General features: G+C 31.5%; 1 protein-coding gene across 7 annotated transcripts in view; it reads right to left on the minus strand.

Annotated features, from left to right (window-relative positions):
* Positions 1–20,547, minus strand: part of LOC148603750 (uncharacterized) — a 32,865-nt gene extending 12,318 nt beyond the window's left edge. For 2 of the 7 annotated variants that reach the window (XM_088554090.1, XM_088554087.1), the window contains exons 1-6: positions 20,302–20,532; positions 15,474–15,697; positions 14,739–14,870; positions 12,481–12,531; positions 7,291–7,401; positions 5,376–6,166 (exon numbers count right to left, since the gene is read on the minus strand). In XM_088554090.1, the coding sequence (XP_088410216.1) occupies positions 5,376–6,166; positions 7,291–7,401; positions 12,481–12,531; positions 14,739–14,870; positions 15,474–15,675 (1,287 nt within the window). In that variant the 5' untranslated portion in view covers positions 15,676–15,697; positions 20,302–20,532. Of the gene's footprint in view, positions 1–5,375; positions 6,167–7,290; positions 7,402–12,480; positions 12,532–14,738; positions 14,871–15,473; positions 15,698–20,118 lie in introns of all 7 variants that reach the window. The other 5 variants (XM_088554094.1, XM_088554092.1, XM_088554091.1 and 2 more) reach the window with 4 other exon arrangements.
* Between the last annotated feature and the right edge of the window lie 2,297 nt (positions 20,548–22,844).

The following is a 22,844-nucleotide window of genomic DNA, read 5'->3' on the forward strand; positions in this document are numbered from 1 at the left end:
AGGGGTCATGAAAGTTATGATCTGTACATGTCATGACTTATAATAGTTTATTCTTCAATTGTCTTTTAGAGCACTGAAAATACATTGACTGGATATATACAACTGATGTACTGTCATATAATATACTGAATATAACATTATGTTGTGATGTCACTAATGTTTCATTGTTTTCAGGTTGCCAGGATATCCCCACTTCAAATCATTAATTTTTTTTTTGTTGTACTTAAAGATGATGACACAGACTTGATAAAAAAAATTGACATACAATTTTAGCTCAAACCGGAGAAAATGCTTAGCACAGCCTCACATTTTCCTGTGGTACTAAGCCTCATCCATACACTGGTTTTATGTCACATCAATGCATTGTTAATCAATCCAAATATATCATATGAGTATCTCCTTTATAGTCAAATGAAGTTTATTCCCTGTTCTCAGGTACTGGTTACCAGTGTAGTGCCCATCATGAAAATTGCATATGTCTTCAATAGTAAGTAATAACACATGCAATACCAGTAAAATGAATGCACTATAAGTAATAAACTTCTACAGACCCAATTAACATATACATGTATAGCACTATCAGTCATGTTCTATGATTTTCTGATAACATTTACCCACTCTTTTACAAGAATATTTCAGGGATTACCTGTTTTGATAACAATACGCTTAAAACTTACTTGAAACAAGGTACCACTTCAAGTATTGATAAGCTTACATCAATAAGGAATTATTTTTTTTGGGAGTCTATTGTTTCACAAGTTAGGTAAAGACAGTATATAAAAGGATGTACACAATAGTGTATTTAAGTTATCCTCACTTTTTTAAATATCATAGCCTTTGCTTGGATTGATTCAAAACTTAACTTTTTACTGATATAGTAACATATCTGAGAACATTCTGTCAGGGAGAAGCTAAGATACTTTACTGACAAGAATTCATATGCTAAAACTTTCTTTTTTTCCAAGCTTTAGTCCAATCAAACAGGCAGTTAGGGTTCAGTAATACTCAATGAAAGAGACATTATTCCACTCATCATAGCATGCCAAATACATGTATGTACATGTATACAAGAAGTTGAAATAAAAACTAAATTGGGAAAAACAGACAAACAAATGGACAAATGAATGAAAAAACATGAGGATTGGGTTGTGCAAATACATATTGTACTTTAAACTAAAATTTAGATTGTATATGTTCTTGCTTGTATATATTCACAACTAGACTGCCTATATATCAACAGATATTCCAAACTCGTTTGTATGATGGCATACAGTTGTAACAGAAATCTCAACACAAAACAGTATACAGCTCTTGAGTGGTAAAAGAGTTACTCTAAAACTGAACCAAGAATAATCTAAAAACCTGTCCAAACTAGATACTTTTTAAAGCCCCTTTATATAAATCTGAATAGTATTTTGAACATTGGTAAACTTAACACTTGTCTAAACTGAACAGATTTTATAGTCCAAATGGGGTTTACCCTAGACAGCTTTTTCCAGAATTTTTGCTGAAACTGGCCAAAGGCAGCTATGCAAAAGTCAAAACTTAATAATGTTGCATACAGTTGTAAAGAAAAAACTCAGTTTGAACAAACCAAAAGTGTGCTTGAACCATGGACTTAGGCCTCCAGTTGCTTATTAGGGAAAACCCTGGGACAGGTTTCATTGTATTATAGAACATCCCCAATCCAATGTAATATCAAGCATATATCCATATGCTGTAATTGTGGCAAAAAAGCAAAAAGGTACCAGTACATGTGCAAAAAAGTAAAAAAAGGGTACCAGTACATGTGCAAAAAAGCAAAAAGCAACCAGTACATGTGCAAAAAAGCTAAAAGGTACCAGTACAAATGCAATATGTAAATAGCATTTTAATTTTTGGGGTTAAAACTATTTCTTAAAAAGTCTTAATAATTCATTTTTTCCAGAACAAAGTTATCGAAATCATATAAATCTTAAGTTCAATATTTATTAGTACAAATAAATGAAGTTGAAAATTCTTTATATAAATAGTCATTGACAGTGAGACAATAAATATTACATTTCTATAAAAGAAATGAACACCTACATCTATCGTTGATTCAACTATCAAATAAGTCGAGGATCATAAAGGTCAAAAGTCAAGTGCTCTTGTGTTAATATAAACCATAACATCATAAAATGTAAACAATATCTGGCCCATAAAACAATGTGACTAAGAAGTCCATCAACAGATCAAATCATATGATGTACAAATGTACATATGTACATACAGTCAGACTTTTACTACAATTTATAGGAATTTCCCTCCATGCATCTTTCAGAAGTGAACAAAAATTTTCTTCTTGTGAAAGAACATGAACCAGATATATACAACTCTGATGGGCATTATTAGAAAAGTGATTAAAAAATAAAAGGGTGCAACACCCAGTGAGCTTAGTCTTAGATCCACATAGGAACTGAACATGAGTTGACAGTGTACATTTTTGTATTTCTATCTAATGCTATATAAATCAGATTTAACCATGAAGTTGAAACAGTTTACCATTAAATAAAATATTTCCCTTAAATGTCAACATCCAATGGAATTCAGCTAAAACAATCAAACTTAATTGATACATTCAAATACATGCTCTAAACGTTCATTGCATACTTAATATGATACAGATACACACAGTCTGCTTCTTTCCATGCATGGTACATGTACATGTATATCTTCACTTTAAAAACATGTTAAAAACTTCTGGATCAATTCAATATGCAGGACATAAATACAGTAATGTAATTAAAGAAATATAAAACCATAATTGTCAAGACTTTAATCAGATCATTGTAAACACTTAAGGACATTGTAATACTAGAAGACGAGGAAATTTATTACTGTGATGAATACATCATTATTCTATTATGACACAAAAATTGTTTACAAGAAAAAAATCAAGACCTAAAATACCAACATGTACTTCCTATTTCTGAACATTTCTGTCATTTCTAAATGAAGTATTTTATGATGGAAAAGTTCAAAGTATGATATCTAAGACTTTGTTTCACTTTAGCAAATGATATCAAGCCAAATAACTGCCATCAATAATAGTAACATTTTTCTCTCAAAAAGGGAAGAATAATTAAATAGAAATAGAGTGATCAAGCTCACCCAGAGAATGGAGTAAACTATAAAACCCCTATTTTGGAAAATTTCCCTTTACAGTCCATTAACCAATAATTATATTCCATTATGCATATCTACATACATGTATGATGCTAAACATTCCTATAATATTCATCAAAATCCCTTGAGCAATTTATGTGAAGTTACTCTTACAGAAAATGTGGGCAGATAAACATTTAAGAGACAGATAGACAAGGTACATCTACATGTAAGTCCTTTCAACCCCTAAAACTCGGTTTCAATTTTCTGGGGTTTAATAATCAAATGTGTATAAAATGTTAAGAAAATCTACATTTTTAACAATAATATATACATGTACTGATCCTTTCCATTAAATTCTGACAGTTAAATGTGTTCAAGTGACAGTAACTGCCCAAAAATATCAGCAACCCAATAATATAATATGCATGTACAATGTACATGAATATTTACATTACACAATTCTTTCAGTTTGTTCTTGTAACAACCACCAACAATGTTTACAGAATTTAACAAAATGTACATAAAAGAAGCATTTTTTTAAATTTTGATGATGAAGTAATTTGTTAAAACACAACAAAACCCCATAAAAGTATACCACAAAGTCAAACTACAATACAGAAAGAGACAATAACTGATTGTGATAGCAGTAACCACTATCACAGTGGACATTGAATTACTTTGGTACTATAAAAGATATTTTCATATTTTTTACAGCATTCAGAGTGATAGGGCATATTGATTTTAATACAAAAAAATGTTTAATTGTATCTTAGAAATATTTAAGTCATTAAGAAGCTGTCTTTGTAAGAATCATGCAAAATTTGAAAAATATTATACTCCAAAAAAAAGCTACATATTTTTATTTTTGTAATTAAGTTGTAATTAAGGGTCTATACTATGAAATGTGTAATTATTCATTCAAATCTGCCTGATCTTAGGAGATAATCAACATTGAAAATCTGATAGATTCTGTTGTATTTGAGTGTCATTTACAGAGTTATCTACATTTTAATATTGAAATCTACAGTGCATTCATATAATTTTTATCTCCTAAGAACATGGGTTATATGAAAAACTGAAAGTAAATTTCTGTTTATTATGGCAATTCAAACAACAAATCAAAAATAAAAATATGTAAGTTTTTACCCATGAATCACATTTTGCATGATTCTTTGCTGGAATGCTACTTTAAATTTTAAAATTTTTGGCAATTACCACTACCAAGGTGATTAGTCATCGTATACTAGTGTATGTCTCTTCTCTCTATTGTACATACATGTACAGTTGAGATCAATCTATCTTTTTCATTTCTGTTGTGGTAATACTATGCACAATACATTCAATTTATCATGCAAAATTCATTACAGCCTAGACAAAAAGCAGTAATGCAAAATTCATTAACCTGCATTAACACTGAGGTAAAGTTCAAGATCAAATGTCGCTAACCATGTCACATGTGTACATCACATATCATCTTGAGATGATCTACACTCATACTAAATATTTTTTAAAAAGCCTACACAAAACAACAACAAAATTCCAGCCAAGTCATAAAGCTGTCATGCATACATGTACATTGTAAATTATTAGTTCGACCTTTATGTCAAAGTTGAAAGTCGAAATTCAACAAACATGGTACATCTATTTAGGTTATCTACCTTCATGGGAAATGTCAAAAGCATACACCAAAAGACAAAGAAGTTACAGCCTGGACACAAATTTGTTTCACCTTGAGGTCAAAGTATGTAGCCAAAAGTCACCAACCATAGCCCATTATCTAAAGCTGACCTAACCTACATGTATATCAAAAGCTTACCCAAAAAGACAAATAAAACACTTTGCAAGGTGCAGCTTAATACCATTGCAAAGGTCACACCCTAAACTGTTAGTTCAGTTTAAACATATTCATTAAGTAATTTACACATTTTAACATTGAGTCAAAATAATAAAATAAAATGAACTATAGCAAATTAATTACATGATTCAGAGACTTAAAGTCTTATATCAATCCATCTACTGAACAGTTGGGACACAGTATGGACACACCATTCAAACTTGACAGCTAATTCCACTTATTTCAGTGTTCCAATCCAAAAACTCAAACATGAAATATAAAAAAGAATGAAAAACCAAATGGGAACTACTTTCCAACAAAGACAGAGATTATCAAAAAAAATTACAGGCCAGCAGAGGGATAGCAGATATCCTTTTTTCAGGTTGGCTTAAGTTAATTCAACATATCTTACCAGTGAAGGGGGAGGCGGTAATGGTCGCCCTACCATACTGGATGGTCTCCCTGTACTTGAAGTTGAAGTAGGCCTAGTAGAAGGAGGTCGCCCTGGAGGAGGTGGTGGAGGTGGATTCCTAGGCATGCCACCTGCCATTCCTGATGATGGCCGATTACCACTACTTGATACTGGCCTATTAATAGAGTCTTTTAAACTTTCTTCTGATGTTCCATTTTGAGCATGTGGTTTTAATGGTGGTGGAGGCGGAGGTCCAACGCCTCCTGGTTTTGAAAACCCGTTTGGTTTATTACTATTAGGGGGTGGGGGAGGAGGACCGCCCCCTAGTTTTATTGATGAAGGTCCATTTATACTAGGTTTATTACTACTTGAAGGTGGAGACGGAGCTCCAACATTATGTTTCCATGAAGGTCCATCAACAATAGGTTTATTTCCACTAGGGGGAGGTGGAGGCGCTGCTTCATTTCTCCTAATGTCACTAGTTCTGGGTTTATTGCCCATAGGTGGGGGTGGTGGTGCCCCACCTGTCGAGGATCTGTGTATATTACTGTCACTCATATGAAATGGTTTATTACTTGGAGGAGGAGGGGGCGGGGCTAATTCACTACGATCCAAATTCTCTCCACTACTACTTGTCCTATGTAAGTTGACTTTTGGTTTAGTTGATGCTGATGGTGGAGGTGGCGGTCCCCCTGGTCTTGATGATGGACCATTTGACATTGGTGATTCATGCCTGAACGGTGTTGGTCCATTAGGTAGTCTTCCTGGTGGCTTCATGGCACTTGGTGGACCTTAGTAGTATAAAGAATTAAGTTTAAATACTATTAAAAGTGTATTTATCACCAATGAAATGTTTAAATGGTTAATCAGTAACATGTTTATACAAAGTACAAACCTAGATACTGACTTGCATATCAAATGTAGTATACACAGGTATTAACAACTTTCAAGTTGTCAAATGTGCTCTTCAATTTTCATTTCCATAAATTCAAGTGTGATCATAAATAGTCAATTAACTAAACGCAATATGAACTGTACATGTATATTACCAATTATACACAAACATGTAGTTTTAAACTTAAATTAAGAGGTAACTAAAGGATCAAATATTAGAACCAATTTCTCTAATTGTGAAAAAAAAAATAAAGCTTTTTCCTTTAACAGAAATTACCTAAATGTATACATGCCAGTCTTTACGAAATAGATTTCTGACTTGTCTGACTGAAACACAAATTTGACCTTTTTTCCTACATAAATAGTCAAAAATTAAAAAAATTCCTGTCTGACCGACTAAATTTTTGTTCGACATGTCTATCAGTCCGACAGTATTTTATAATGACTGACATGCACAATAATATAATGAAACCAAACTGCCATTATCATTATTGGTATTTAAGAATTCAGCCTTTAATGTTTAATTTGAACCCCAAGAATTTCAAATTTCTTCCATATGACACAAGAAAAATCAATATGCAGCCTTTAAAAGAATCATGCAAACAGTACTTAAGTAAAAGTGACCCTCTACCTGAAAAACCTTAAACTTAACTAAAGCCTTTTGAACTGGTGTATGCCTGTTAAGCTTTCAGCTGTTCTATCCATTAAACAAAGGAAAAACATCACAGCTATCTTAATACATAAATGCTAAATGCAATAAATAGGGCCTCATCTAAAAAATAAGTTTTACCATGACCAAACATTAAAAAAAAAAACAAGGGAAACAACCATCACAAAAGGGCATGTACCATTTATAGGCTTAAAAAAGACTAGAATACCAGGTTGTTCAAAGTTTTATTATGAAAAAACACTGTAATTTGAATTCTATATATAATTTTCTTCTAATTAATTTTCTAGCCCATATAAGTTTTGAACAACTAGACCTAACATGTTAAGACACCTATGGGTACTAAAACCTCACCTTTATTTGCACCACCACCAACATTAAATTTAGCACCTTTATTTGGCAGTCTTGGTATTCCTCCAGCAAACAGACCTCCTAAACCCATGGGTGGACCACCCCCTACTGGAGCTGCACAAAGAGAAAATACATAAAGTTAATTCTTCATCAAACAATACCTTGTACACATGTACATGTAAATACATACAAGTGAACATGATTCTAACAAAAAATAACGATATCCTAACTGAACAATAAATACATTACATGATTTTAACTCTAACAAATGGTACAATTTAACCATCTACCTCCACAAGATAAATTGCAATGATATCTGGTAACTGATTAAAACCATTTTCCTTACCACCACTTTGTGCTTAATTCTACATTTTCATAAATATTGGTCAAGTTTTTATCACTGAAAAATAAATAAAAAGATGTGGAGTATAATTTTTCGTTAGTTTTTCCTTTCAAATAATTTTAAAATCTTAATATTAAAGTGATGGACGAAAGGGGGCTGTAGCAAATATGATAAAAGTAATCAATTAACTTTAACAGCCAAAAACTGAGTCATAAAAGATTGCCATCTATAATGACTCATTTAAAACTTAAATAATTGATGTTAATTATGAATGAAATACACATACAAAAAAAACATCACATTTCACTTTAGAAAAGAGCAATAAGTAATACAACTGAAAAGTGGCACTTGATAAATGTAAAACAGGCATACATGTACATTGTACTAGCTTTTTAAGTGCTAGGAGACTTAAATGTTTCTGGCACTGGCATCAATAACAAAAGAAACTGAGGATGCAACAAGTACTTCTTCATTTCCTCCAATTTACCTACTTCATTTCTCAAGAAGGTTAAAAGTTAGAGAGACGTGTGTGCAAAACAGTCTCTGTATCACTCCATTTCCCTATCAAATTTTGTAATCATTGCCCATTAATCAATGACTCATCACTCAAAAACTCATGGTTATAAGTTCATTACTCAGCCAATTATGACCCAATGCTCACTGCTGAAACTACATCAATCATGATACCACTCATTCCTCTATCACCAATTACATTAATCACTTGAGTTTATTATAAAAAAGAAATCATTTTTCAGTTCTACATCTTCAGCTTTTTATTTCGAATTCCTAAAAATTCCGACATGTATATCACAATGAGTCAATCACACTATCATTCAGTGGATTTAACTCAACTACTCATCACCCAATGATATCTCACTCATTTGAGAAAACTGATCCCTCAATACTCAATCACAAACTACTCATTCTAGCACTCATTAGCTGAAGTAATTTTAACATTTGTGTTTTATTTTTCTGTATTATTTCTTTCAATACAGCATTTCACTTTAAAACCAGATTAAACTTCTAGAGACCTAATAATGCCTTATTTGGTACAAAATGATTTACAGTAGCAAAGGTCTAATATGATCAGCTGATGATGTTTGTCAAAGTAGCGCATTAAAATCAGCTGTGATCTTCAAGGTCAAAAGGAAATAGTAATTTCCTGGACAGTTCAATGATATGAATACATGTACTTAATCATAGCTAAACAAGTTATACAAGGAAAAAGATCGCAGCAACAAGGGAGACCACTGTCTCCAAAACTTTCTAGTCATTTTTATTACCCTATTATGAATCATTACTGTTCATGAACAATTAAAGTTGTGACCTTATCCTCAAAAGAAATATTTGCATAAGACTTGTACTATCATATACAGGTATATAAATGTGTACTACACATGCCTAGATTTGTACTATCATATACATGTATGTAAACTTGTACTATCTACTTGCACATGTCCCTGTTATATTTTTTGATGAAATAGACATAGTTTGATTCTTGAAATATCAAAAGTCTAAAATGTACATGTACACTGTAACATGTAAATTACCAAAAAAAAGAAGTTAAACCAATAAATCAACACTAACTAAAAATACATATATCATTGTACAGAAACAGGTTTCATCATACAAAAATCAAAAATTGTCTGATGAAATATGAATGAATTTACCTGAACTTGTGAGATGTTCATGTAAACATACATCTTTGATCCCAGTTAGTGAAAAAATTATGTAAAAATACCAGCTTGTAAAAATACCAACTTAATCATTAGATCATTAGCATATACATACATGTATATACATGTACATGGTATTGTTAGAGATTAATATGAATACATTAGATATGCCTGAATGATACTGGCTTCTAAATGTTTTCTTCTATGGCCTAATTATTTGCCTGACAGGCTTCAGTTCAGAGGGCAAACCAGATTTAAGGGTTGCTAATAAAGTTCAATCAGTCAAAGAAAACTACATGTACTTGTACCAGTATGTTGACATTACACTACAAGATCAATGTTCAGTACAATTACCAATTTTCATGTTCTTATTGTTAAAATATAAATATAACTGTATATTGTAAAACTTTTGAGGTTTTCTCTATTCGAAAAAAAACAGATATACTGAATTCTATCATCTCTTTTTAAGATTATACTTTATCAATAACGAAAGCCAGCGATCTTTTAAGCATTGGTATACCAAAAAAAAAATTAAATCAAGCAGTTTGAAACATTTTTTATCAAAATCATAACAAATTCTATTTACTATAAGGTCTATATAATAACTGTCAAATTCTACTATGACCCAACTTACTTTTAGCATGTATTTTAGCTAATTTGCATAATTAATAGTTGTATAATATTTTAATTTTTTAAGAGCCATTCCCTGTATACAATGAACATGTGGATCAAAATCATGTGGGCACATCAAAACTTTTAATTTCTTAATAAGTACTAGAATAAGTCTATTTACGTTACCAGTTGCCATGGAAATTTGGCAGTTCTCAATGCCCTTGTTACCATGGAAACCATTAATGCAGACATGATAAATTTATGCTTTTGATAGTTTGATGCGTTGATGAGAAATACCAAGTGAAAAATGGTAACAGCGTGGTATTTTCTAGAAAATGACAACTTCTTAAGTGTTATTTAAACAAAGCATTCCATTAATACCTTGAATTATTTTAAGTAAACAGGTTAAAACAGTTACTGTAAAAGAATTCAAAAGAACATACAAAAAAAACAAGATTTTAAACTTCAAGGGCAAATTTACTGATTTCAAGGTCATTCAGAAGGCAAACATCATTTTTTTTGTTTTATGAACTTACATTTTTCTTGTGACCTTGACCTTTCCTTTCACCATGATTTGTTTTGTTTTACAGATACATGTTAATATATCCTGTCTATATACTAACATTTGTACCACTTGATGGAAAAAAAATATATTTTAAAGATCAAAACTTTGGGGTATAGAAAATAAAATATTAAAAAGCTTCCCCTAACACAGCATGGTATAACCCAAAGGGAAGACCCAGAACAGCTGGGGCAAGTGTGGACACAATATCAGTTTTTGACACATAGTGACCTACAATTCATTATGGACAAAACATGTGGTTTGGACACTATATTGCAGAAAGTTTGAAATTCAAATAAAACTTGTAAATCTTAAAAGATATCTGAAATCTGATTGATCAACAAGCCAGGAATTTTCATAAGGAATCCAAAACAGAAAATAATTTTAAAATCGGGCCAAAAAAAAATACATTTAAATTACCAGAATTAACACATTGAAAAAAAAAAATTCAAAATTGGAAGAAAAACAAATATTCTGCATGGGTTTTAATATTACACCTATTTTAACCCCTTTTGCTCCTTATTCTAAAATGGAAGGGGTCAAAAACTCCAAATTAAATAGGAACCTTCCTTTAGTGTATATAAAATCATTCAAAATTTCATAACAATTAGTCAATCACAACTAAAGTTATCACACAAAAACCAAGTGTCTACAGATGAAGATGACGTCACAGATGAGGACTGTAAAGTGTAATCATAAATTTGTATTTTCCACATTATACAGAACAATTTTTTCTTCAATGTTTTAACTAAATATCAATCTTTACTACTAATTTCAGAGATATTCATATCTGTTAACCTTTGGAACAATTGATGTGGGAGATTCTCTCCTACCAACACTGTCTCTGATGGAAGATTTTCAAGTAAAAGCAAATTTTGTATGTAAAAACTTAATTATATCCTATTTGTCCAGAAAATATAGTAATTTTAACCAAAAACCTATCACAAATCTTATATTTTATGTTAGGAGATTGAACATTTTTTCAACAATTTTGTGAGGGACTACCTCCAAATGTGGGAAGGTTAACAGGTATGGATATATGTTCTCTAGATCAATAGTTTATCCTTTGTCACATACATTTACAAATCTTGTTTCATTTCGCCTTTTTAAAACATTTTTAAACCTGTCCAAAAATCAATTTCCAATTACATTCATAAACTCTGCTTGCGAAAATAATTTCCTAGATATACATAAGAGTAAAAAAAAGATTTTTTTTTTCAGTTTTAATTTTTCCGTCAATTTTTAAATTACTGCTCTTCACATCCTTTTTATTAATTATCAAATATTGATGAAAGGATAAAGATTTTTAATGGTAAGTGTTTTAAAAAGAACATGCTTAACATATTTATTGCTTCTTGACACATTTTGCAAAAACTAAACTTTGCAATTCTTATAATGCAAAGACTGCCATTTTTGAAAGGTAATTTCAAACCTTTTCTTTACCAAACTATGACAAATAACTGTGTAAGATATACAATATCAAAATGCAGAAAATCATTATTCAATAAAGTCATTAATGGTTTCCATGGAAACAGAACAATTGAAAATGGCATGGAATTACCTTTATCTAAGTAAAGTGACATTTCTTTGATAGTTAACATGACAACTGGGTTACATAAATAAAAACTGTTATTGTTTTCCACATTTACATGCCAGGATGACTTCATACAGTTCAGATCAGCAATATTGGACATAGTTTTCCAATTTTTACCTTGTCCTTTGCCCTAACAGAGAATCGCTCTTCATTACTTTATTTCATTTCAATTTGTAATACATGTATTAATTTAACAGCCCACTTTTGTACTTAGAAGTCACCCACAAAATTAAGAAGAATAATGCAGCACCCCTACACATGTTTACAATGAATATGGTACAGTGTAAATTAATTTAAAACAGACAAGTGGTTATTTCTAACTCTGTTAACAACAAACTGTAAATCTGGAAATAAAACTGTTAAAAAAATTTAAAAAAACAAAAACAAAAACAAATTAACCCATTACCAACAACCCCAACAAAACCTTTTTCCATACATGTATTTGGTTCATGCATTTCTGAAATGAAAAATCCCATAAGAAAATTGAGTTATATTTTTACCAGTACGATGAAAATCATCAACAGAACGAGATGTATGCAATGTTTTCCTGCGCATTGCAATTGTTCTAAATTCTAAACTCATCTTCCTACTTCTCTCCTTTTTATATTCAACAGAAGGACCTGAAAGCAACATCCATTAAAGCATGAAGAAAGGGGAGCATAACACAGACCTCAGCAGAGCTGCTGTACATCACATTACATTTTTGTATATCTATGATTTAGGACTAGGAATGAGGCTTTTATACATGTACATTGTATTTAGGACTAGGAATGAGGATCTTATACATGTACACTGTACTTAAAACTAGGAATGAGGATTTTATACATGTACATTGTATTTAGGACTAGGAATGAGGATTTTATACATGTACACTGTACTTAGGACTAGGAATGAGGACTTTATACATGTACACTGTATTTTCTGTGACAATTTCAGCATTTTACTGCTTCATATGTGCACCATAACTTGGCTTAAATTAAGTAAAATGTATTCACACAAAATCTCTTAATAAAAAAAAATTGTTTAAAAAAAATGTGTTCCTATTAACACTTTTGGATAAAGGACAAATGGCCTTACATCTGTCAAAGTGTTTTCTCAAGTTTTGACAGAAAAAAAATACTTGAAATAAAGTGAATGAGGCAAGCAATCACTAAGCAGATTCTGTATATAATAAAAAACAAACAAAAAAAAACAAACGAAAAAACAAAACAAACAAAAACAAAGTGCTCAAGTACCAGTCCATATAAAATTCAGACACTCTCCATATTAAAGTGATTCATGGCGAAGAGAAACCCACCAAACATTCAATGCTTTTTCAGTCTACGTATGCTATTTTTTTTACTTTCCATATTCAGATCTGTACTTTTGAGAAAATCATACATTTATCTCCCACTTATATAGACTGATACTTTAATAAAATGCAGTTCTATTCAGGACAAAAAAAGGTTTGATATTTTGCCGAAGTAATAAATGTACATTTAGGATTTTTTTTCTGCTACATGTTTTACTGCAAGATGATGAATGGGATCTGCTTCAGAAAAAGGAATAAAAGACTATTTCAATACATGACTTTGACATTAGCCATTTACCTTTAATCTGGTGAAAACTGGTTTACAATTCTATACTAGACAAAGGAAGGATATTACATTGAAGACAATAATATTTATGTGGAAATATGCATCCAAGCATGAAAAAATCTGAATTGCTTCTACAATACAATGAATATGCATCATTCTTTGCAGAAATCAAATCGAGTTTCTGTTCCCTTGGCTCTGATTGCAATGTCTCCTGATCGTACACCTGTTAACTCCTGATAACCTCAATATAATTGAAGAACTTTTGCAGAATGGAAGTGAATGTTAAAGTCATCTATAAATATATACATCTACTATATTGTACACTAGATCTAAACATCAATACAAGGTACAGACAAGCTACACATACACATACATGTAAAGAATACTGTAAACCATTCAATTTTCCCAGCAGTTTTATTTTTCCTATTTTCGAGATGAGAGCTGTAGCGCGAAAATAAAATTATAGTGAATATTTTTCTTAAAAACATTATACGATAATTCCAGGAAAGATCGAAAATTTCAAACCTTGCAAAATAGATAGATCATAGAAATCCCCCCCAAAAAAAGATCACACGAAAATTTTCCATTTTACAGTAGTATACATGTTTATGATATGTATGACTATTTAGGTAACTATAGTGTCTTCCCTAAGAATAAAAGTTAAATCAATATTAAAGAAAAAGTAAAAATTCTAAAATAACAGAACCAAGTTGAAGAGAACTAAAGTAAGACTAAGTCAAAACATAATAAACTACAAGCATTAAGATAGAAAATAAGTAGCTGTTTGCATACTGTTCTCTGATTTAATTTTTTTTGGAGGGGGATTAACATGTGATTACAGAATTCATTTTTCAATCGAAAAAAAGAATGTCTTTAATCATTTAAAATTGAGCCGAAAATATCATGTCAGTGCAGAAAAAAAAAGATAAATATTTTGACACATAAAAATTTAGGACCTGAATTTTGGGAAACAAACATTATTTTATAATTAAGCCATTTATCATCTCTTAGTGAAAACACAACTATATATACATTGTATATATATCTACGTCGATGCAATTTCAAATTCTGATGTATATAAGCCTACCATCATCCTGGGATCCCTTCCATTGGTTAGGAAGGTCTGAATGACTGTTACTTGTCCTGGCTGCTACCGTTGCAAACTTTCCTGGACCAGGCATTGGAGGACCACCAGGACCAGGACCTGATGGTTTATTACCTAAAAATAGAAACAACCAAACTCTGCATATTTATTAATTCATATTATAATTACTATTGACTTCCATTCCGACATATATCTGCTGTTTGCCTGTCCAGTCTAGAAATTCATATTCCATTCCAGTTTAAAAAATCTGTTTATCTTTCAAATATTACTTTCTTGTATTGCTGCATGTGAGTGACTTGAATTATACTGAATTTATGTTTTTTCATGTTATATTTTTTTTAAATTAGTTACTATAAAATTGAAATACACCTTAATACAGCTTTTCTAAGTAATGATGCCTGGACAAATATACATGTACCTATAATGCTGTATGTAGAGGAATAGCACTACATGTACATACAAGTACAAATGCTTATTGAAATGTCTCTGGATAAGTTGAAGGGTACTGTACATGCATTTCTTTGAACATGTTGAATGTACATTTACATATGTAATGAAAAAGTATATGGCAAATTTTTCTACGAAAATACCATCATGAGAATAGACATTCATTATCTGATAAAACAAGACTTTAGTACTGTAGGCATTTTGAAGGGATTCAAATGACAAAAAATGTTGTACATGTAAGTGAATAGAATTTGTCTTAACTTTACTTACTGCCTAAAGCAGGGGCACTTCTATCATTTGTCTGGACCTTCTTTAACTTGGCACCTTTAAAGTTGTTAATTTGACCCAGTAAAGCACTACGGTCAGTCGAGCCAGATGATTTACTGGCCTTGGGTTTACTGCCACCAGATGGCGGTGGTGGTGGTCCCGGTGCAGCAGGTGGTGCTGGGGGAGGTGGAGGGGGTGGGGGCATCTTGTATCAAATGTCTTTCAGTCTGTGAAGAGAAAGAATCATTCATAAAACATGTATATATATTTCACTAAGATTAACATGAAAATATCAGTTGGTCAAAAAACAGATAATTTGCTACGTACTTATACTTTATCAATTCATTAAAATCTTTATGATCTGACAGAAAAAATAATACCAGTAAATGTAAGCAGACCTTTCTACAGAAAAAAACATAAAGACAAAGTGATGCAACATTTCAAAGCAATAAAAAGTATGTAGAAGCAGAGTAATTCAACCTTTTTACTTTCATTGCAATGAATGTACATGTTCAATGTACATGTCAATGTACAGTGCTTTTGCACAACATAAAGTACAGAAACTAATTATGACATTTTGAATATGTACATGTATGAGAAATAATAACTGGTCTCTCAACCTTTTTTATGCAAGCATGTTGTAATTGACACATGTACATAAATGTAAATCTACAAGTTTTCTTTGTTTTTTTTTTCTTTTGTCCAATGAAAAATGCTAAAAATGGTCAAAATGATCCATCTAAACACAGATCTTATAAAAATAAAAAGATATTATCAATACTGAATAAACTGTATATTGCTTACCATAAAAAAATGTTAATATAGTTAATATTATCCAACAACACACAAGATGCATGAGCATCTGATATCAAAATGAATGTAATGTTTATAAATTAAAATGAACAGTCAGAAGACTAAAGGGATTAACTTAAAAGGTCAGCCTAGCCAAATGAAGAACATCAATTGTTCACAAAGCTGTATAGATGCATTTTTATTCTTTATCTTAATGGAATAGGTGAGCTCACTACTGGAACAAAGCAGAAGTACAATTTTCCAGGACAACACCCAGATTATATAATTATTCAATTAGCTCAGTAAATAGCAGGATAAAATTATCTAATTTGGAATAATTATACCATTACATAAGGTGATGCATAAGTTTGGCTGCTTTGTCACAATTAAGTTTACTAAGCATAATTTGAATATGCTGCTTCTACATAAATTTACTATTAAGAGACCTATTAAACTGTTAATATGCACATTGTACATGTAATCGCATATAACCAGTTTCTATACTAGTGTAAACCATTCGTGCTAGCTAAAGATTGTGGACTACAGTATGTAATAACTGCTCTGTGACAGTAACTTCAACCAAATACTAAATATTTCTTAATTCCAGTATGCAACATACTAAGCTCAAGATACACTACATTCCACACAAATTTTAATTTCTCCACTCTCCAGAGTGGAGTCATCATTTCAAAACTTGTCTGTAATTAACTTCCACTGTCTTTACAACAACAAATATTTAATGGTTCTAGCAGTTTAATAATATTTTAGTAAAGGACTTAAAAATATTAAAAACTACTGAAATGGAGCAATTTTATCCTGGTTTTTACTTTGGTGGAGTTACATTGAAGGACATGAGTGATCCCACTGTGAAGAGCGTGCTTAAAATTTAGTTGGCGGTAGATGCACGTACATAAAATTAAACAGATACAGTAATGTTTCCATTATGTTTTTCTTTTGATATTGGCCGTTTATTGTATTCCTTGCAAAATTTTTTGAAGTTACAGGGACAACCTACACGAATAATGTACAAAATGATATGTACATCGTACATATATATATAATTGTGTCTGTAACCACATGACATTTACTATTGTATATCAGTAAGTCCCACATGATTCCTACCTAATCTTCTATATAAGTCATTGACTGAATATACATGAAGAAAAATCTGTTGAAAGTGTTATGTTGGGGTCCAATCAACTTCATACTTAATGTATCTAATCCAACTATAAACTACTAAATTAAGCAGGACATTTACATTATACAGCTAGATTTTATTTTGCCTATTTCATTGTAGATGAAGTGACCCATAAACTGGTTTGCCAATGGTGCTTATAATGTATTTATTGATTCACTAAACAAGTTCTTCATTTATTTTTCTGTTAATTTACATGTTTCTGATAATAACATGTACATTCAATGTTCCAAAAAAATAAAATATTACATAAAGGTTTTATTGGATTAAAGTTGAGGTTTGTTTTTATACAATGTTTACATACATTTATCTCATTATTTTTATTGCTAATATGCTCTGGGAAACAGCTAAATGGGAGAGATGCAGACCTGGCAAAATCATTTTTCAACCTTTCGGACATTTGGTCCGGCAACGTAACAAAATCTGCTGGACCGAATAATTATCTGCCGGACTGAAAAAAAAAAAAAACAAGAAATTTGCATTGCTTTTTTACTCGACTTGGACGCCATCTTTAAACCGGAAGTTCTGGTTGAGGGGTGTCTAATAAAAAAAACGTACAAGACATCTGGTCCAGAAATCACACAAATTTTATCGGAGCGGCGGCTAAAAGTACCTGTCATGTCCGACGGTCCGATGAATTTCACCATGACTGGAGATGATCAAAAGATGGTAGAATTTCTGATAAGTACAAATGTGCTACGGATCTACAAGAATTTCTGCAAGAAGCTGGAAAAAAGGTTTTCAAGTATGTGATTCCCAATTTCATGACTTCACAATGAAACTATGACTATGATTTAATCTAACGTACATGCAGAAGCTCCAAGAGGAATCAGGGGTATGGACTTATGTACTGTAAACAAACTAATATTCGCGTTAGTAAACTTTCGCGAATTTTGTCAATGGATTGATTTGCGGATACTAATTTTCGCAATATTGACATCACTGAAAATTAATATTCGCGCATCTACGACTATCTTGTCAAATAAAATACAAATAAAAATGAGTTGTCTTTCTTTGTCTTGTCATGTCTTCATATGGATATCCCTCATATATGACGGGGGACCACCATTTATTGTATAGTTAGTTAACGTTATTGACTTTGTCTTTTCAAATGCCTATCGATATTTATGGGTGAATAATTTTAATGCTACAAAACATTATTTTATTGTGAATTAAAAACAAATATTTTATATACCTATCTTATGTTTTTTCAGGTATTAAGATGAAAATTAAAATCAAAGTAAGATAACTGTATTTGATCAACCAGAAGTTAAAAATTCAATGGAAAAAAATGTACAAAAGACACCAAACCTGATCAATCCAATTTCCCCAACTTGTTCGCAGTTATAAACTTTTTTCAAAGCCTCACAAAAACCGTGAAAGTTTGTCACACGAAAATTTCTTGGTTTACAGTAACTTCAGCATATTCAGAAGAATTGTTACGGTAACATGCTTAGCTAGGACCATTATACTGCAGTGATTGGGATTAAAATTTTGCCAATGGGACTATGGCCCCTTACCCTACTTTTCAAAAGGACATTTTCAATTTCAATGGGCCATCCTGAAAAAACCATGGGACAAAATTTGAAATAGCAACTATGGCCAGCTATGCGTTAATATTACAGACCAAATGTAGCATAAACAAACTTTAATATACACTGCAGACTATTTGTTCATTAAGAGTTAAAATGTTTGTTATTCAGTATTGTATATACATGTACAAGTAACTGTATCATATGTCAACGTCAATTAATTGTCACATCAGATCACTTTCCTTTTCTGTTGTTTGAGTTTTTATACTTATGTTTAGTCTAGTGCTTTATCATAGTCCACAGATCCCTAAGTTGTTTAGGTGAGAGCCTATTTCATTTTATTTGTTTAGTTACAATTAGATTTTGCCCATTTATTTTGGAAATGTTTTGGTGCAGCTTTAGGACCGGATGACATGACTCCACCATCATCAGTATTTTCAATAGGAGGGTTCAGACTCATGTTCAGTTGGCAAGTAAGTTTCTACAACAATTGCAGTTTGATTATAGTTACAAAAATTAATATTTTCTTTTGTTTGCAAAAGACAACTTGTTTTGTTTTGGGTCAAGCTTAAAAAATTACTTAGTTGGTATTTTCAATTTCATTTGGGACTATCAGTACATACTTTTCTGATATTATTGTGTTATTTTAAAAGTTCTTTTAAAAATACAATATTAATTGTTCAAAGGTGTGAATGATGAAGAATAAGCAATCTCAACAAATCACAACAAAGAATCATTTCTTTCCCTGGTCCTCAAATCCCCTTGGAAACATGGTATTCAAGACACCCGCACATCGCTAATAAAAATCTTGTTAAAAGACGTGTTCATGCCTTTTTAACTGCCACAAGTAGCGGATAACACTCTAACATCAATGATGGAAACTTAATGCACACACATGGCGCAGCACATAAGTCACTCAATGCACCATTTTAAGAGAAATTGCAACTATGACACATGGTAATCTGTCTCACTGAAGTCTGAATTTGTAATTAACATTAAACAATTTATTTTAGATAGTCTGATTACCTAACAGGTTTTGATCTCTGCATTAGCTTCACATCTGCATTACTGAAGTGCAGGGAAAAGTTATTTACTGACAATAAACATATATTAGTAAATGTAAACAAACCAGGAAATAACCATGAATACAGAAATGCAACCGATTTTGAAACAGCATGGAATTCGTCAGCATGAAACTCAATTTTCAGACAGTTTCCGTTGTGCAAGATCTTTTTAAATCAGTTTGAAAGTTTGCAAAAGCTGTGAAAAGATGGACACTCATTGAATGGCAGTTGTGTACATGATTTCATACCAATGGAAATGTGTCAATAGAGTTCACTGAACAGCAAAACGAGATGTTAAGGTCCTGTATTCGCAGTTTCCCTCATCCTGGAATCATCTGATTGATTGTAAACAAATAAACGATACTTTAAATAACCCGGAAGAGAGTCTCCAAACTTTTTTGTCAACAGGAACTACATCAATCCACCAAAAGATGGCGTATCATATAAGGCAAAAATTGGTCATCGCGACACCCATATCCGCGGAGAAGTAGGTCATTCTTAGTCACTTAAGTGTTTTTGACACACCAATATCAATAGGAATGATTGGTTGGGTATTGTTTTAGTTCAATCACGCATGACAGGATTAACATAATTATTGATTTTATGATTAAATGAATAACCTTTGACGGTAAAAAATTAACTAACAAAGTTATCCGGAATAAGTATCTAAGGGAGAAGCGTCCGAGTGACTATGAAGGGAAATGCCTCGATGGGTAGAAATAACGTCCAAAGAAGACTAAAGAAGCCCAAAGAAGTCCAACCTAACATAAGCTAAAAACACGCGTTTTTGTTTTGTTTTTTTTTATGTGTGTGTGAAATACTATTAAAATGATGCATCTAAGTTGTTTCAATAACATATATTTCGGGTTTTGGGTTTCTATGGGTGAAAACATCATATCGCAAAATGAAGACCAAAGAAGACCAAACCTAAATTTTGCAATAAATATATAGTTATTTTACTTTTTATGTAGAATATCAATAATGTGATGCATTAAAGCTGCTTCCATAACTTTTATTTCGGGTTTTCGGTTACTTTGGCTTAAAACATCATCGCGAAATGAAGACCAAAATGGTAGAAATGAAGACCAAAGAAGACCAAACCTAAATGTTGCTATAAATGTACAGTAAGTTTACTTCTTGTGTGTAAAATATCAATAATATGATGCATTTAAGTTGTTTCCACAATATATATTTTTATGGCTGAAAATATCACATTACGAAATGAGCACCAATTAATGTGGTAGAAAAGAAGACCAAAGAAGACCAAACCTAAATTTTGCTATATAAATATATAATTATTTTACTTTTTTTATGTAGAATATCAATAATGTGATGCATTAAAACTACTTCCATAACATATATTTCGGATTTTTGGGTTTCTATGGCTGAAAATATCGTATTGCGAAATGAAGACCAAAGAGAGACCAAACCTAAAAATGGCTATAAATACGTTTGACTGCCTTTGATTGTTATTTCTGTATTGATGCATTGAAGTGCTTTCAATAACTTATACTTCGGGTTTGGATCACATGATGAGAAGGGTTAAGAGAAAATTGATCAATAAGACCGACTAGAGGCCAACATAAATTTAGGCAAGTTTATACAAACAAAGAATTCTATAAGTATTCCTTCTACCCAAACGCTATAACAGATTGGAACAATCTCCAAGAATCTGTCTGTATGTCACCTTCCCTAGAGTCCTTCAAAAGTGGTATCTCCACTTTAACATTTGGTGGACGTTATCTAACTAAATAATAAAATAAAACAACCCCAACCACTGTACACAATGTAAATATGTTTAACTTTTATGTTATACATTTTAACATTAATTGTAATGAATTGCGAACCTGTCTTTTAACGTTAAATTTCCGACCCCCATTTTCATATATATAGCACGGCAAGTTCCGGGAGGTTCCGCACTCCTTGCGGAGTCTACTTCCGTATCGGAAGATGATGATGATGATGATGACTGCCTTTGCGTTTACAGAAATCTATTGGGAAAATAATAAGTATTAAAACCAAAACTAAAGTAAATATATATTGTAGTTTAAAGTGCTTGTAGCCCAGACAACATTCCTACGTTGGGCCAACGTTGGTTCAACGGAGTCATTTACGTTGGCCCAACGTAATGGCAACATTGACCCAACGAATCTCCAATGTTGGCCTAACATAAGCACGACGTTAACCGAACCGTATGGTCAGACGATTGTATTCCTTAAGATATTAGAACATAATATCATGGTGTATTTCCTGGTCATTTCGCAGAGTGCTGATGCTGTGCACTATTTCAGAGTAAGCGCTCACATTTCCCCTCAGTTTAACATATACATTCTTTACAGTAAGAATATACTAATGACAAGATGATTGTAGTTTACAAGATTAAAAGGAGAAAGTATATTATAAAATTAGCAGATACTACGAGCATTGGTATACTAATTATTGAAAATTTGCAATTGTTTTTGCATTGAATAGACATATGATAATACCTGTCACTGCTTTGTGTTTAGAATGAATTACATTGAAAATATGTGTACATTTGTTCAAAATGAAAGACTACTTTTGTTTTGTAAAAGGTGTATTATGCTCTTAGTTACCAAGCTGCATAAGGGGAGATAATCATGTACATTGTTGTTATCATTGATTAGAAATAATTATTTTGTGTTATTAAGTTCTAAATATTAAATGCGAATACTTGTTGCATGAATATTAAACATGCAGTTAACAGAACTCGAGAAAAGAGCCAACAACACTTTTTTGAAAGAAGTAAAATATATAATTGGTGTTTCAACGT

Source organism: Perna viridis, chromosome 11 (genome assembly GCF_037379345.1).
Source record: "Perna viridis isolate PV_CMFRI_1.1 ecotype Kerala chromosome 11, ASM3737934v1, whole genome shotgun sequence".
In the NCBI taxonomy this organism is placed as follows: Eukaryota; Metazoa; Mollusca; class Bivalvia; order Mytilida; family Mytilidae; genus Perna; species Perna viridis.